The following is a 14,614-nucleotide window of genomic DNA, read 5'->3' as shown; positions in this document are numbered from 1 at the left end:
ACCATTTTATATTATTTTTGAATTTTGGTAAAAATTTTATGAAAATCGGACGACAATGTCATATAGCTGCCATAGGAACGATCAGGAAATGAATAGAAAAAAAATTATAACTTCGTTGTTTTTCAAACTATTTTTATCTACTCTGAGATATAAGCTTATTTTATTAGTTCAGAATTTTTGTATAAATTTAATGAAAATCGGACAACTATATCATATAGCTGCCATATAAACCGATCGGTAGGTATAGGGAAAATGTAAAACTGGGAATGTAAAACTGTAACTGTCAAACTCTCAACATAATAAGTATAGATAAAATGCAATGAAATAATATCTGCAAGGGTATTCAAACTTCGGCGTGCCGAAGTTAGCTTCCTTTCTTGTTAGGTATAGATTTTATTTTTTAGTAAATATTTTATTTAGTATTACTAAGATTTGATAGATCTGAAATATTACATTTTTATGAATTGTTTTATTTATTTAATTATTAATAAATTAAAAATAAACCCATTTGAATAGGTTTTTTTTAAATTCAAATAGGTTTATTTTGAATTTATTCATTAACAACTCTTTATAATTATAATTAATTGTTTAAAATTTGTTTTTAATTTAAAAATCTCAAAAACCTGTTGCTTAGTGCAAAATGTATATGTGTGCGTATGCATTTTAAAGCTTAGGGTGCTCGCCAAAAGACCAGAGCAACAACAATTACAGTGTGTGGGAAGATGTTAGCTTGCATTGTGATGATATACGATCAAGATAACGAATCATACCTAGAATCACATTTTGTTTTTAAAAATAACAATTATCTAAATGGATGCTGTTCATTTCTTCTGCTAACAATCCTAACGGTTTGCATTCAAATTTATATGTTACAGCCCTGAAAGAGTGACTAAGGCGTGACAAAACTGTGATTTTATAAAAAGGAAAATGGAATGGAAATATAATAGAAAAGAAAATAGATAAGAAATAAACATTACTTAAATAAATTTAATTAGGTTTCTACATATATATACTAAATATTTAATAATATTTTTTGTAATTTTAATTTTAATTTTTTTAAGTTTTAAAAAAATTCTAAAAATTAATTTTTTTAAAATAACTAAGTAAAAAATATAAATTAAAATATTATAGTTTTAGTAAAGTAGCATCTTACAAATATTAGGGTGACGCGCCCATTATTTTTCTGTTACTCACCGATCTGGCAACACTGCCACCTGAAAGCTCTCTCAATTGTCATGCATTTGCGACTTATTTTTTTCGATCCAATTGCATTTCGACTGCGCCGGCAAGAGCTATTGTTTCTTTTCCCGAATCTCTAATCAAATAAAACTTATCAAAAACCAGTGAAAATGCTGTCCAGCGTGTTTTGCATGAGACTGAACACCTATGGTGTGGTTATTGGCTGGCTGGGCGTGATTTTCTCCTTTCTGGCGGTGATCCTTTTATCCGTAGCCCTGGGATTCGCTGATGAAATTGCGCAGCAAATTGTTGAAGCTAACAAAAGTGCAGATGTTACAGTGGATCAAGTGCGCTCCAGTAAGTACAAGTATATACATGTACATACATGTGCATATGTAGATCTGTATTTGGATATTATGTTCTACGTTTGTGGCTTTTCAGTTCTCATTATTGCCCTGAGTGTTTACCTGCCACTGAAGGTGATCAATCTTTTGGCATCGGCCATGCTGGTTGTGGGCACCGTTAAGGTAAGGCATTTTAACTTAATTTACACAACTACATACATCATTTTTATATACAAATATTTACATATGTATATATACACATATAAAGTATAAACAATCGAGTTTTCCGCTAATTAAGCTAACCATTTTTCTAGGAACGCCATCTGCTCCTGCTGCCCTGGCTGATCAACAATGGAGTATTGCTAGCCTTTGCCATTCTCTTTCACTTTGGCGTCTGGGCGCAAGTTATTAGTGCACCGCCTCCCTTCTTGGATGCCCTGCCCATTCTCCTGTTCTCTTTGGCTACTCTCGGTAAGCAAGTGCAATGAGTCACAGTTTTTCCCCTGCCTTATCTGAGAATGGGATTTGCACAGAAAAGTGGTTGTGAAATTGCTCTAGCTCTCATCTGGGGTTATCGCACAACCGCTGGCTGCTGCAGCTCTCATTTAATTACACTTGATAGCATTATTTATTGTTTGTTATTTACTTTTTCCAGCTCTTGCATGGTATTTGTACTATGGAATCTACTCGCTGTTCAAGCAAATCCAAGCCAACAGTGATATTCAGCGTCCTCTGATTCCGCCAGCTGCCCCGCAGACCAATTCGTACCCCAGCTACACCAAGATATAGGCTGGCTTATGAGTCATTTTAAGCCGCTGATCAACAGCTATTGAATCTTATCAGTGCAGTTTCCAATATATCTATTTTTGTATTAAAAATTAACACGAACAAAAGCGATATTTGTATGTCTAAAATCAAAATCGATGCATATCTGTTTCTCTATTGAATTACTCACTCCATATGGCCTGCACCTGCGTTTATCACTTTTCGAATGAAACTGCAAGGCGAATTATGTATGTTTATCCAATTGTCTGTGAAGAAATATATATTTTGTATACACAAATGGAAAAATATTTATTTAAGGGGGTTTAGTTTTCATGTTTTTCATTTCACGTATTCGACAATACACGAATTGAACTCTGTTATTTCTCTCAATAAGAATGCATGAATTCGTGTTAATTGCATAAAGAGGGGCTATTGTGATTTCAAGTATTCCAAAGAATAAACATAGTAAAGTTTTCAGTTTACAAAATATTTTTATTTAATTAAAAAAATAAAGTAAAAAAACATAAAATATGTTTATAATTCTTTTATTTTTATTTTTTTTTATTTATATTTTGACTTTGACACCTTAAAAAAGAATGGGTGTCATAAATATGTATAATTTTTAAAACAATTACCTTTCAAATGCCGTTTAAATTATTCGATCATCTTAATAGGCTCAAAAGTTCTAATTTGTACAACATAAAAAGAGAAAAGGCACTACTGTGAGTCCCTGAGGGGCCGTTTTTTTCTTGAAAACTGTAACTCTAAGCCTAGGTTCTGATAAGATTTTAATAAAAATGTTTTAATGTGCTGACCAATTTTTTTCAAAAAATATGTATAAAATCCTCAAGAAACTCTTTTTTTATTCATTCGTATTTTGAAGACGTCACCGAGAGGTCTTGTTTTTCTGAAGCTAAAAAAGAAATAAGTGCACCGAAATTGTGAAAATGCCAAATGTGTGTAATGTGCTTTCAAGAACCTATGGTCTGGTTATCGGAGTCCTTTCCATTATATTGTGCTTATGGGGCTTATGGAAAGCGTACAGTATACGGAGTGAAGAAAATTCATCGATTAAAATTTCCAAGACTGTTGTAGAGGCTGCGGCCGTGGGGTGTTTGATCAATGTTTTTGCATCTGTGTTGCTGCTCCTGGGAATAGTTGCGGTAAAATTAAACAGTCTGATTAGGCACCTCCAGGTTACGATTCTAAAAATGTTTTTCTAAATTTTCTAGCAACGCCATCGTTTGCTGTGGCCCTGGCTGATTAATAATGGACTGTTCATTTTCCTCGGATCTATTGGTTTAGTGATTCAACCGGCTGAATATATCCCGCGTTGTGTAGGTGGACTCTGTAAGTTTGTGACGCTAAAATAATTGTGAATTCCTTGAACCGTAAGTGGAACTGATTTCTGGCTACTTTTCTAATTCCAGTTCTCTTGTGTTTTCTGTACTTTTTAATGTACTTGGTCTACGAGGAAATCCAAGGTTCCATAGGAGGAGGTTACTCCAGACCACGGGTGGTTGCGATGCAATCCCAGACTATGAATATATATTAAAAAAACAAAATGTTTACAATTGTATATTTTGATGATTTTAAATTTTAATGAAATTAACTTTTGATATATTTATATATTTCCTCATATTTTGTTCTATTAATTTAACTAGAATAACTGTAATCGTAATGATCCAATTGCAAACTGCAAGGGTATACAAACTTCGGCATGCCGAAGTTAGCTTCCTTTTTTGTTTTTTATTATGTATGTAGCTACCCTACAACACATTTCGCAATACATATAACAAAAGTAAACATTAAAACATTCCTACATTATCTAAATTGGTTTGAAAGTTATGATTTTTCAATGTAAAATAAAAAAAGGCGATAATGTGCGTTGGCGAGAGGTCATGTTTTTCTTGGAAACTGCAAAGGAAGTATGAACCGAGTTTATGATTATTTTTATACCCTTGCAGGGTATTATAATTTCAGTCAGAAGTTTGCAACGCAGTGAAGGAGACGTTTCCGACCCTATAAAGTATATATATTCTTGATCAGCATCAACAGCCGAGTCGATCTAGCCATGTCCGTCTGTCCGTCTGTCCGTCCGTCTGTCCGTCTGTCCGTCCGTCTGTCCGTTTCTACGCAAACTAGTCCCTCAGTTTTAAAGCTATCTGAATGAAACTTTGCATATAGTCTTCTATATACTCTCACTGCTATATATGTCGGAACGGGCCGGATCGGACGACTATATCATATAGCTGCCATACAAATGTTCAATAAATTTTTAGAAAAATAATTTTAACTTGGCTGTTTTTCAATATTATTCCATCATTTTTGAGATATAGCCTTTTTATATTATTCCAGAATTTTGGTAAAAATTTTATGAAAATCGGACCACTATATCTTATAGCTGCCATAGGAACGATCGGGAAATTAATCAAAAAAATTATAACTTCGTTGTTTTTCAACGTATTTTAATCTACTTTGACACATGAGCTTCTGGTATTATTTCAAAATTTTGGTAAAAATTTTATGACAATCGGACGACTATATCTTATAGCTGCCATAGGAACGATAGGGAAATAGAAAAAATTATAACTTCGTTGTTTTTCAATGTATTTTCATCTACTCTGAGATATGAGCTTTACTTATTATTATAGAATTTTGGTATACATTTTATGAAAGTCGGACAACTATATCATATAGCAGCCATAGAAGCGATCAGATGTAGAGAAAATGTAAAGCTGGGAATGTATAACTGTAACTGTCAAACTGCAAACATAATAAGTATAGGTAAAATGGTATGTAACTCAGTTTAGTGTCTGTTTTCGGCATTATAATTTATGACATAAATATGAAAACCAATCTGCAAGGGTATTCAAACTTCGGCGTGCCGAAGTTAGCTTTCTTTCTTGTTAATTATAAATTTTATAATGTAGCGCCCAATTTTACCAAGAAAGTTTACGAATCGCCTCAAAAGACTCTTTCTAGCGCTCGGAAATTTAATAATCGTCAAATGGCCAGCAGCGGTCATTAGCAATAAGTTTATTTTATTCATTTGTATTTTGGCAACGTCCCCGAGAGGTCTTGTTTTTCTGAAGCTAAAAAAGAAATCAGTGAACCGAAGTTGTGAAAATGGCGAGCTTGTGTTGTTGTCTTTCCAGAACCTATGGTCTGGTTATCGGAATCCTGGGCATCACATACTCCTTATTTTTCTTTTTTTGTCAACGGCAATGCATGTGTTTTTTGAAAAACTTCTATTTTTCAAATTTGGTATGCCGATTATGATGGTGGGGACTGGGATCAACATTGTGGCATCGTTTATGCTGCTCCTGGGATTATGTACCGTAAAATTAAACTTACTCTTAAGCTTCTGATAAGACATCTCCAGGTTACGTTTAGTTGAAAGTAACTATAATAAATTTTTTCCAAATTCCCTAGGAAAACCATCGTTTGCTGTTGCCCTGGCTGATTAATAATGCACTGCTCCCTGGCATCTTAAGGGGGGATATACATGTAAACCAAATTTTTTTGGGCAAATTTTTTTTTTGGTTTAAAAAATAGTTTATTACTTAAAGAATATACTGTGTAAGTTTCAATATCGAATTCCAACTTAAAGTGCCTCAAATCAAGTATGCACGCAAGGTTCACAAGTGTTAACGTGGGCGCATCAAAAACTTTAATCGTCTTTTTCTCAACTTCTAATTTTGGCATTTCTACCTATGCTATGGACACGATTCACAAAAAACTACGTAACATATCGCAGTGAATCAAAAAGTATTATGATCAGCATGAAATTATCTTCTATTTGAACCTACATGGTTGTTATAAAACTGAGTATTACTATTTTTTAAGAGGGTGGGAAGTGAAAACTGATCACCTGAAAATGGCCTTTTTTCCTTCAAATCAAAATTTAATTTTTTTGTCTTGATTTCTTTTTAGTTTTTTAGGTTCAAATAGAAGATACAGGTGTAATGAATACAAAAAAATTTAGTTTACGGATTTTGGACAGGAATTACGAGCTCTATCGTGTCCATAGCACGGCAACTCAAAGCTCGAGGCGCTACGGCATATGTTCCATAAATCCGCCATTTTGTAAAATATTGTTTATAACTAATTTTTTTTATCATCTCTGATTCTACTTTTAACTATATCCAAAGTTTCCCGACGATTGCTTGACTATTTCTTATAAAAAAAAATTCACGAAAAATGACCAAATTTTGACCGCTTACATGTATATCCCCCCTTAACTGTCGGTTTTGTGATGCAGTGGCTAAATAGTGGAGACATCCCAAGTGGTGGCGGTATACTCGGTAAGTTTGTGACGGCAAAATAGTTTTGAATACCTTTCAACCTTAAGGGGGATATACATGTAAATCAAATTGTTTTGAGCTCTTTTTTTTTTTTTTAAATAGTTAATAACTTATAGAATATACGGTGTAAGTTTTACGATTCACAAAATGAAAACTATGCAAGATATGTGAGTTTATCAAAAATTATTATCATCGGCATGAAATGATCTTATATTCGAACCTAAATGTGGGATTATAAAAATGAGTATAGTTCTTTTTTTAAGGGGGTGTGAAGTGAAATCGAATCGAATTTCCTAAAAATTGATTTTTCTCCTTAAACTAATTAATTATATATTTAATTAAAGTTTATTTCTGGATACTTTGCTAATTCCAGCGGTCATTTGGATTATATATGGCTTAACATACTTGGTTTACAAGGAAATCGAAGGTACCAGAGGAGGAGGAGGTTACTCAAGAGGCCGCGCCCCCCGGGTGGTTGCCATGCAATCGCAGACAATGAATATATACTAAAAACAAAAATGATTTACAATTGTATATTTCGAAGATTTTAAATTTTAATGAAATACTATTTTAATTTTAAATTTGTTCAATTTTCTTATAATTTAAGTTCAATTCGTTATTCTATCTTATAATTTAACAATCTGACATCGATTATTAAATGGTAGTTAGCTTTACTACTCTATTTATACATTTAACAAAGGAAATATAAAATAAAGAACTAAACTGTGTGAATTTTCTGAATAAGAATACATGAATTCAAGTTTGATTTCACAGATCCAAAAATGTATGTATGTACACAGTAATACTAATTGCTGTCAATAAATAAAGTAATCTCTATTTTTACATCCCACTATTACTTATTATTTATATTTATTATTTTTCTTATTTGTACTTATTTGTACTTTGACAACGTCGCTGAGAGGTTCTGTTTTTCTCCAACTAAAAACTTATATAATTTTAGGCGTGGCACATTTTGCAATACATATACAAATTCTACAAAAATTACTGGCCAAATGCCGTTAAAATTATTCCATTATCAGAATTATTTTAAAAGTTATGATTTTTCAACGTAAAATGCGAAGAAGCGATAATGGGCGTCGGCAAGAGGTCGTGTTTTTTAAATATAAATATATTTAAATATAAATTTAAAACTTAGTCATTAGCAATAATTATTACTATTTATTGGCATTTTGGAAACGTCCCCGAGAGGTCTTGTTTTTATGAAGCTGAAAAGAAATAAGTAAATCGAAATTGTGAGATTGGCAATCGAGTGTTCAGTGCTTTCCAAATCCTATGATCTGGTTATAGGAGTCCTATTAACCATATTTTGTTTTTATGGATCTTATGGGAAGGTCACAGTAAACTCGTGGGGAGTGGGATCAATGTTGTTACATCTGCGTTGCTGCTCCTGGGAATAGTTACGGTAAAATTAAATTATGCCAGTCAAAAGCTTCTGATTAGGTTCAGGTCCAGGTTACGATTCGTTGAATGTAACTATACTAAAATTTTCCCAAATTCTCTAGCTCTAACGATGGAGTTGGTTGCTGTTGCCCTGGCTGATTACTTCTGTGATCCTTTGCCTCGCAGATATCGGTTATGTGATTAAATTTGGTTTCAAGAACAAAAAGACCCCTATTTTGTAATTGGACTCGGTAAGTTGTGAATTCTTTGAACTATAAGTGGGGTTAATTACATAAAAATGTATATACATAAGTTGTTCAACAATTAGGTGTCAAATATGATAGAGTATCCTACTTGGTAAACAAGTTATAATTTTTGCAACGTAAAGTGAGAAAAAGCAAAAGAAAGTTGGAAACATTTACAAAAACATATATTTACCTTTTATAATGTTGTTCGCAATGCCCCCGATAAGTCCTCCAGCAATTGCCAACACGACTCCCAAGGGACTTTTTCCGAAGATCGGCAAATTCAACAATCATCAAATGGATGTTGGGTCATTGGCAATCAGTTCATTTTATTTAAATAATTATTACAGCTAATTTTTCCAAGAAAAAAACCAGATTGTATATAAAAAGAAAGAGTTTATTTTATTCATTTGTATATTGCAAGCGTCGCCGAGAGGTCTTGTTTTTCAACAACTGCAAAGAAGGAATTAAATTAAAATTAGTGCAAAATGACGGACACCGTAAGGCAACGTAACAGCTCCGGTGTTGCTTTTGCCATACTGAGTCTTATCTTTTCCATTTACCTCATGGCCTGTTCAATTAAAGGGGTAATCAAGGTCAATGAAATTGCTAAGACTTTTGTTTCAGATACATCAAATATTACTGAGGAGTTCGTGGACTCCGGTAAGGATAAGTTGCAAGGAGCACTATTATCCCGAAAGAATTGAATAATATTGTTATATTTTTTGGTGATTCTTTAGTTCTTCAAGTTTTTGTGGTGTACAATGCGATCAATATTTTTGTATCCTTCGTCCTGGTCATTGGAGTACGCCTGGTAGGTTGATAAATTCCGTATATCTATTGGTTTTTGTTTTTATCTTTTTATACTGATAAACAAAATATATTTCTAGTTATTTCGGACGTTGCTTTGAGACGTATTTATTTCAGTTATATATCTTATCACCTAAATTTATAATTAATAAAGTCGTTTTCATATTCCTAGGAAAGCCATGTTGTCCTACTGCCCTGGTTGATCGTCAATGGACTGGGCCTGGTCGTAGGCAGTGTCGGGCTTATACATATATTGCCGAACCTTAGTGTTTATAGTCTTCCCCGTATTCTTTATTTAATTATTCTTCTCGGTAAGCTTGAGCCACTAATTATTACAATTATAGAATTTCTTGAAATCAATAGGGGTTATCGCAGTGTTATGTTTCATTTTTATAAATTAAGCTGATTTTTGTTTTTATTTTATTTCCAGCGATTAAGCGGTATTTCTTCTCCAAAATACTCCCGTTATATAGGGAATTCAAAGATGCGAATAAAACCAGTAACCATGTGATTGAGTAGGAACCCCTTCTTACAGGCCAAGTCTTGGACTGGTGTTGAGTATTTTAAGTCCATGAGCAACACAAACTTTGGTTTTTCTGATCAACGAAGCTTCAAGAAATACATACACATTATAAATAAATATTATTACTCATTGAAGAAAGCTAAAAACAATAAAGAAACAAAATCAGCAAATAAATGCGATAATATACATATATAAATAATAAATATTGACAAGCTAAAATTTAACTATCTTGCTACAAATTAAGGATTAAGTTAAATGAACTACAAAATATACTAAATAATAATAATAATAATAAACTTTAAATTGTTAGATTAAGAATATCATATGCACAAATTTTGTTTAGGTTTAAGCTTTATGACAGAATGTACTGTAACCCTTTGTGACTAGCGCTCTAATTTATAAGTTTTAAACTTGTAGCGTTAGGAAGGCAAATAAAATCAAATCAATTCAATTCAAATCAATTCAATTTCTTTTATAATTCAGTGTTTGAATAAACAACAATCCCCGGTTTTTTCTTATCTGTAATTTGTAAGTTTATGACTCTTAAATGACTGTATATTCCTGGAACCTTAGATGCTCAGAGCTGTTTTAATTATTCTTGTTGCTATTAAATTAGGTTTTGAAAGATTTAATGCTCTTCTGGCATCAGTATGTAAGGAATTATGGGGCTTAAAAAAATCATGGAATATATACTATAAATAAAATATTAAAAAATGTAACTAAATAATTAAAAACTAAGTCCTTTACACTTGTTTTTTTTTAAGATTTTAAAATTTAATTAAACAAATTTTAATATTACTCTTAAAGTGTACATTATATATTTTATAAAATTTAATTCCAATGTTTTGCTTTTTTACTAAATATCAATTTGTTTCCATTTTGAAATTAACGGCAAACTTTTTTATTTCAAGTTCAACAATCTGGCAACACAAACCCAAGTTGAAATATTAAATATTTGTGAGCTTTTTTAGGTGTTTTATCGTGACTTTTCTATAGCACGTTCCATCGCTAAAAATAAACAATAAGTGCGACCCATTTCACAATTGCATTTCTGCGCCGCCCGGCAAGTCAACAGCTTGTTATTATTTTCTGTTTCTGTGAAAAAGGGGAATCACCCGGAAACCAGTGAAAATGCTTACCTCAGTGTGTGGCATGCGGCTGACCACCTACGGTGTGGGACTAGGATGGATCGGCGTGATATTCTCCTTTCTGGCCGTGATCCTCACGTCTATTGCTTTGGGAAACGTCGATGAAATTGCCCAGGAGATGGTCAAGGCCCAGAATACCAACCTAACGGAGGATCAAATGCGCACTGGTAAGGGTTTTATAAATATTTTTGATATACACGTTTTAAACCGCTCTCCTTTTGCCACAGTCCTGGTGATCATTTTGAGCATTTACCTGGCTCTGCAGTTGATCAACCTCCTGTCCTCGGGCATGCTGATTGTGGGAACCCTTAAGGTAAGAATGATGGGTAGGGTCAGGGAGGAAGTACCCGTAGCCAGATAGCGTGTCAAAATAATTATTGTCAGAGAGTTCCGCTTGTTTTATGACTCACAGTTTGATTATCAGGCGCTTATTATTCCTCCCAGGGGAAAAAAGACAAAGAACTTTTATCAGTTGTGGGAAATATTAGCATACTTTTTGGCTACTGCGACAAAGGGACTTGGTAGAGGGTATTTAATGAACTTAAATCTTAACAAACAATTTCCTTGTAATTTTTGCTTCAAGAAATAGAGGTGTACAAGGGTTTCCCATCATAAGTATGTACTTTATAACACAATTTACCTTGAACTCGACGAGTCCAGATAAGGCACAAGATACTGATAAGTTAGGCAGAATGAATCACAGATCAGTTGGCAAGAAAAATTCATAGATGGCTGATAAAAAAAATTAGAATTAACACAGCAATTAATTGCTCATTTTATAGATTAAAATACGCTCTAGAGGTTATTAACTTTTTGATAAAAAAAATATATAATTAAATTGTAATTAAATTCGTAACTTTAGGAACGTCATCTGTACCTGCTACCCTGGCTTTTCAATAACGGCGTGGCCCTGATCTTTGGTCTTATCACCCAAATTGGAATGTTCGTGCAGGCCAGCTCGTCGAGTGTCGTACCCTCCATCTTGATCTCTTTGCTAACCTTTGGTGAGTACAGCAGGAATGACTAGTTTTATGCTTAATATTCTTCTATATATATTTAATATATTATTTTTAGCTCTCAGCGTGTATCTGTACTATGGCATCTATTCGCTCTACAAGCAGCTTCAGCGTACCAGCGACCTCCAGCGTCCTCTTATCCCACCGCAGAGCAGTGCCAGAAACTACGAGGGATTGCCCAACAATCCATAAGTTCCTTTTAAATCAAAGGAATGATGCTCCAATGAGACATGAATTAAAATGTTCCTTATATAAATGGGACTTTGTATTATTATTATAATTATTTCAAGAGCCTTTATCAGTTATAAATAAAATATAAAAAAGGTTCTATAAGGTTCTATAACTTCCTTGGAAGTCTCAAAAGTGCCTATAAATAAAATAATATCGAAACAGACTTTTAAAATCTATTTTATATGAATTTTTCTGCAATTTTCATATATTTTTGTATACTTACCTTCATAAATATTTCAAAAAAAGCTCCAAAATCTTGCCTTTAAATATATATATTTTCTAAACACACAAAGGGACACACATTCAAAGCTTAAACTGGGACACGAGGTGGCTTTCGTTGTGGTTACTACCTTGGTAGTAGCTCATTCTGGATGGATGCTTGGCCCTGGACTCTTGGTCATTTGCCCAGGCCCAGCCACATGTAGCTGGGATCAATGAGCTGGGAGCGATAGCCCTGCGGATTGCGCGACACCAAAGATCGTATCTTTTGCGAGGGCCGGTAGCTGCGCAGGGCATGGAGCAGCTTGGATGTCTTACGATCCTGCTCCTGCTGCTGGACGGGATCTGGTTCGGAGCCTTCGGCGGGCGGCATTGCTGGTAAATGTTGTAGCGGATGCGGATGCTTGCCCTCCAGCAGCCGTGTCTCCGACTCACCCAGCTGGGATTGCTCCGCGAAGCGCACATTCGCCTCCAGACGGTTGAAGAAGTCACCCAAATTGGTCATGGCTCCTAGAGAAACAAGGAAGAGGCACTAACTAAGGCACCTTCTGACCCTCCTGCAGTCCCCGATACCCACCAGCACTGATCGATGGCATGTAGCGGTGCTTGCGCTTCCAGGGCAAGCTGTAGGCGTAGGCAAAGGGATAACGTGGCTCCCCAGGCTCTGGCTGCTGCTGCTCCTCATCACCATCGCCCGGTGGTGGCCACTGTATGGGCGTACGCTTGGCCTTGACTGGCGGAGATTGCCACTTCTGTTGCACCTGCAGCTGCTTGAGCTGCTGCAAATGCCACTGGCGGCCCAAAAATTCCGGATACGCTGGAAAATAGCTGCCAAACAATTGCTTGTCCATTTCCGTGATGCTCGATTTCGGCTGTCGGGGGGGATTTCCGTTGTCGTTGGGGTAAAGGTCATCGTCGAAGGCGCGTGACGTCGGCGGCGGCGGGCCGTTGTCCATGGATTCCCAGTCCGGATCCAACTCCCAGTCGCTTTGCCACCCCGCCGGAATTCGGAGGTCACGACTCTGGGTCTGGGTCTGCTGGTCCCCAGTTGTGGTGGCTGCCGCTGTTGCTGCTGCTCCGCCGAAAGGTGCGTTTCGCAGTGGAGCTGTCGGTTGGGAATACATATCGGGAGAATGGCCCATTAATTGTGGGTTCCCCGAGGAGTCGCGAACAGGGGGTGGCTTTTCACAAAAAAAAGGGTATGACATCCAATTTCCGCTCCCGCCCCTACAGATTTTAATTAGTGATAGGCGCAATGCGACTCCTAATCAAAGGTCAACTTTCAATTTGACAAAAGTGTCGAGCAATGAAAGCGATAGTTTTTTTTTAAGGGGTTGTTTTAACCTTTCTGAAATTTAAGCTTTGCGGAAATTGAAATAAAACATATTTAAAGAAATAAATAACATTTAAGAATGAAGAGGAACGCCCAGAATTAATATATTTAATTACAGATTTCTTATTATCTTCATGACATTTCATTTTTGAAGGGAAAAAACCTCTTTTATCCAAAAATGAAACTTCTTTCTGTGAGATCCTTGTACCTTTTGATAAAGTTTTTATAATTTAAGTTCCTGATCAGCATCAGCAGCCGATTTACTCTATCCTTGTATACAAATTATTCTCTCAATTTACAAGTTTTACATAAACTTGAAACTTAGCCAATAGTTTTATTTCAATTGGATAAAAATAGTAAAGATAATATATAGATTTAAATCAGACTTCTATTATATCTTTCAGCTTTCATAGAACTCTTGTGTAAAAATGAAAACTGCAAGAATGTCCTTTCTTTTTAATACAAAATTTACTTTAAAATGTACCTTAAAATTTGTATTTATTAAAATTGTATTAGAAATTAATTAAGTACTTAAGTTTTCTGTAATTTAGACCCTTCAACTCACCAGCACAGAGTAACACCATCAACAGAATCCGCCGCCTCAACAAAAGTTCTGACATCTTGAGGCTGTTTATCTAAGGGTTTCCCTTGAGATGTTGTTACATTCTTCGCAAACACCAACGCGGGCTAAATAGTTGCCAATTTTGAAAACATTTCCGGCGAAACTTGGACACAAACGCTGGCTAATTTCAAAGGAGAACAGTTCCCACGGCGGAGATCGAGTTGCACGCCGGAGGGGCCGCCAAGTCGACTAACGGCCAAGTTGCTGGCACCGTGCGCTTTTATAGCACCTCGAGGGTCACGAACCCAGCCCAACTCCACGGGAATCCATTCGGTCTCCTCTTTCTAGTTTAGTTTTCACCTGCAGACGAGCACCTGTTGCCCGACGACGACGACGACGACTCCTCCTATCCTAATAAGGGACGCTGGGGACATGCGCACCAGCCAGGATGGACGTGTCACCTTTGCTTGGTTTCTGTCAAGTGCGACTTGAGCTTTTTCTAATATGCACGGAAATGGCAAATAGCACTGG

General features: G+C 35.3%; 3 protein-coding genes and 1 long non-coding RNA gene across 5 annotated transcripts; 3 read left to right on the top strand and 1 right to left on the bottom strand.

The window, feature by feature from the left end:
• The first annotated feature begins 1,264 nt into the window (after positions 1–1,264).
• Positions 1,265–2,586, top strand: LOC108082349 (uncharacterized). Its single transcript, XM_017177685.3, has 4 exons — positions 1,265–1,536; positions 1,621–1,706; positions 1,838–1,994; positions 2,179–2,586. The coding sequence occupies exons 1-4, from the start codon at positions 1,350–1,352 to the stop codon at positions 2,310–2,312; spliced, it is 564 nt and encodes a 187-aa protein (XP_017033174.1). The 5' UTR covers positions 1,265–1,349; the 3' UTR covers positions 2,313–2,586.
• Positions 2,587–3,181: 595 nt separating this feature from the next.
• Positions 3,182–4,119, top strand: LOC108082280 (uncharacterized). Its single transcript, XR_011444624.1, has 3 exons — positions 3,182–3,451; positions 3,521–3,638; positions 3,719–4,119. It is a non-coding gene; the product is annotated as an uncharacterized lncRNA (long non-coding RNA).
• A 6,489-nt stretch (positions 4,120–10,608) lies between these two features.
• Positions 10,609–12,132, top strand: LOC108082366 (uncharacterized). Its single transcript, XM_017177707.3, has 4 exons — positions 10,609–10,889; positions 10,950–11,035; positions 11,585–11,726; positions 11,797–12,132. The coding sequence occupies exons 1-4, from the start codon at positions 10,706–10,708 to the stop codon at positions 11,928–11,930; spliced, it is 546 nt and encodes a 181-aa protein (XP_017033196.1). The 5' UTR covers positions 10,609–10,705; the 3' UTR covers positions 11,931–12,132.
• An 86-nt stretch (positions 12,133–12,218) lies between these two features.
• LOC108082279 (uncharacterized) lies at positions 12,219–14,317 on the bottom strand. 2 transcript variants are annotated; one of them, XM_017177610.3, is made up of 3 exons: positions 14,087–14,317; positions 12,766–13,293; positions 12,219–12,698 (listed from the first exon to the last, which is right to left on the bottom strand). In XM_017177610.3, exons 1-3 carry the CDS (start codon positions 14,139–14,141, stop codon positions 12,367–12,369), a joined length of 915 nt encoding a protein of 304 aa, XP_017033099.1. In that variant the 5' UTR covers positions 14,142–14,317; the 3' UTR covers positions 12,219–12,366. The 2 variants fall into 2 exon arrangements, with proteins under 2 accessions (XP_017033099.1, XP_070140688.1); XM_070284587.1 differs by lacking the exon at positions 14,087–14,317 and having other exon boundaries at positions 12,766–13,497.
• Between the last annotated feature and the right edge of the window lie 297 nt (positions 14,318–14,614).

The sequence above is a fragment of the Drosophila kikkawai genome, chromosome 2R, assembly GCF_030179895.1.
Source record: "Drosophila kikkawai strain 14028-0561.14 chromosome 2R, DkikHiC1v2, whole genome shotgun sequence".
NCBI classification, from domain to species: Eukaryota; Metazoa; Arthropoda; class Insecta; order Diptera; family Drosophilidae; genus Drosophila; species Drosophila kikkawai.
The sequence above is the reverse complement of the archived record's forward strand: the minus strand, read 5'-3'. Positions and strand labels throughout refer to the sequence as shown.

What these genes read in the sequence shown, in the direction of transcription:
- LOC108082366 (XM_017177707.3), top strand. Translation starts at nt 10,706, where the DNA reads ATGCTTACCTCAGTGTGTGGCATGCGGCTGACCACCTACGGTGTGGGA. An exon ending in GGAGGATCAAATGCGCACTG is followed by an intron (nt 10,890 to 10,949) that starts GTAAGGGTTTTA and finishes CTTTTGCCACAG; the next exon opens with TCCTGGTGATCATTTTGAGC. An exon ending in TGATTGTGGGAACCCTTAAG is followed by an intron (nt 11,036 to 11,584) that starts GTAAGAATGATG and finishes TCGTAACTTTAG; the next exon opens with GAACGTCATCTGTACCTGCT.
- LOC108082279 (XM_070284587.1), bottom strand. Translation starts at nt 13,396, where the DNA reads ATGTCATACCCTTTTTTTTGTGAAAAGCCACCCCCTGTTCGCGACTCC. An exon ending in CATGCCATCGATCAGTGCTG is followed by an intron (nt 12,699 to 12,765) that starts GTGGGTATCGGG and finishes TTGTTTCTCTAG; the next exon opens with GAGCCATGACCAATTTGGGT.
- LOC108082349 (XM_017177685.3), top strand. Translation starts at nt 1,350, where the DNA reads ATGCTGTCCAGCGTGTTTTGCATGAGACTGAACACCTATGGTGTGGTT. An exon ending in AGTGGATCAAGTGCGCTCCA is followed by an intron (nt 1,537 to 1,620) that starts GTAAGTACAAGT and finishes GTGGCTTTTCAG; the next exon opens with TTCTCATTATTGCCCTGAGT. An exon ending in GTTCTCTTTGGCTACTCTCG is followed by an intron (nt 1,995 to 2,178) that starts GTAAGCAAGTGC and finishes TACTTTTTCCAG; the next exon opens with CTCTTGCATGGTATTTGTAC.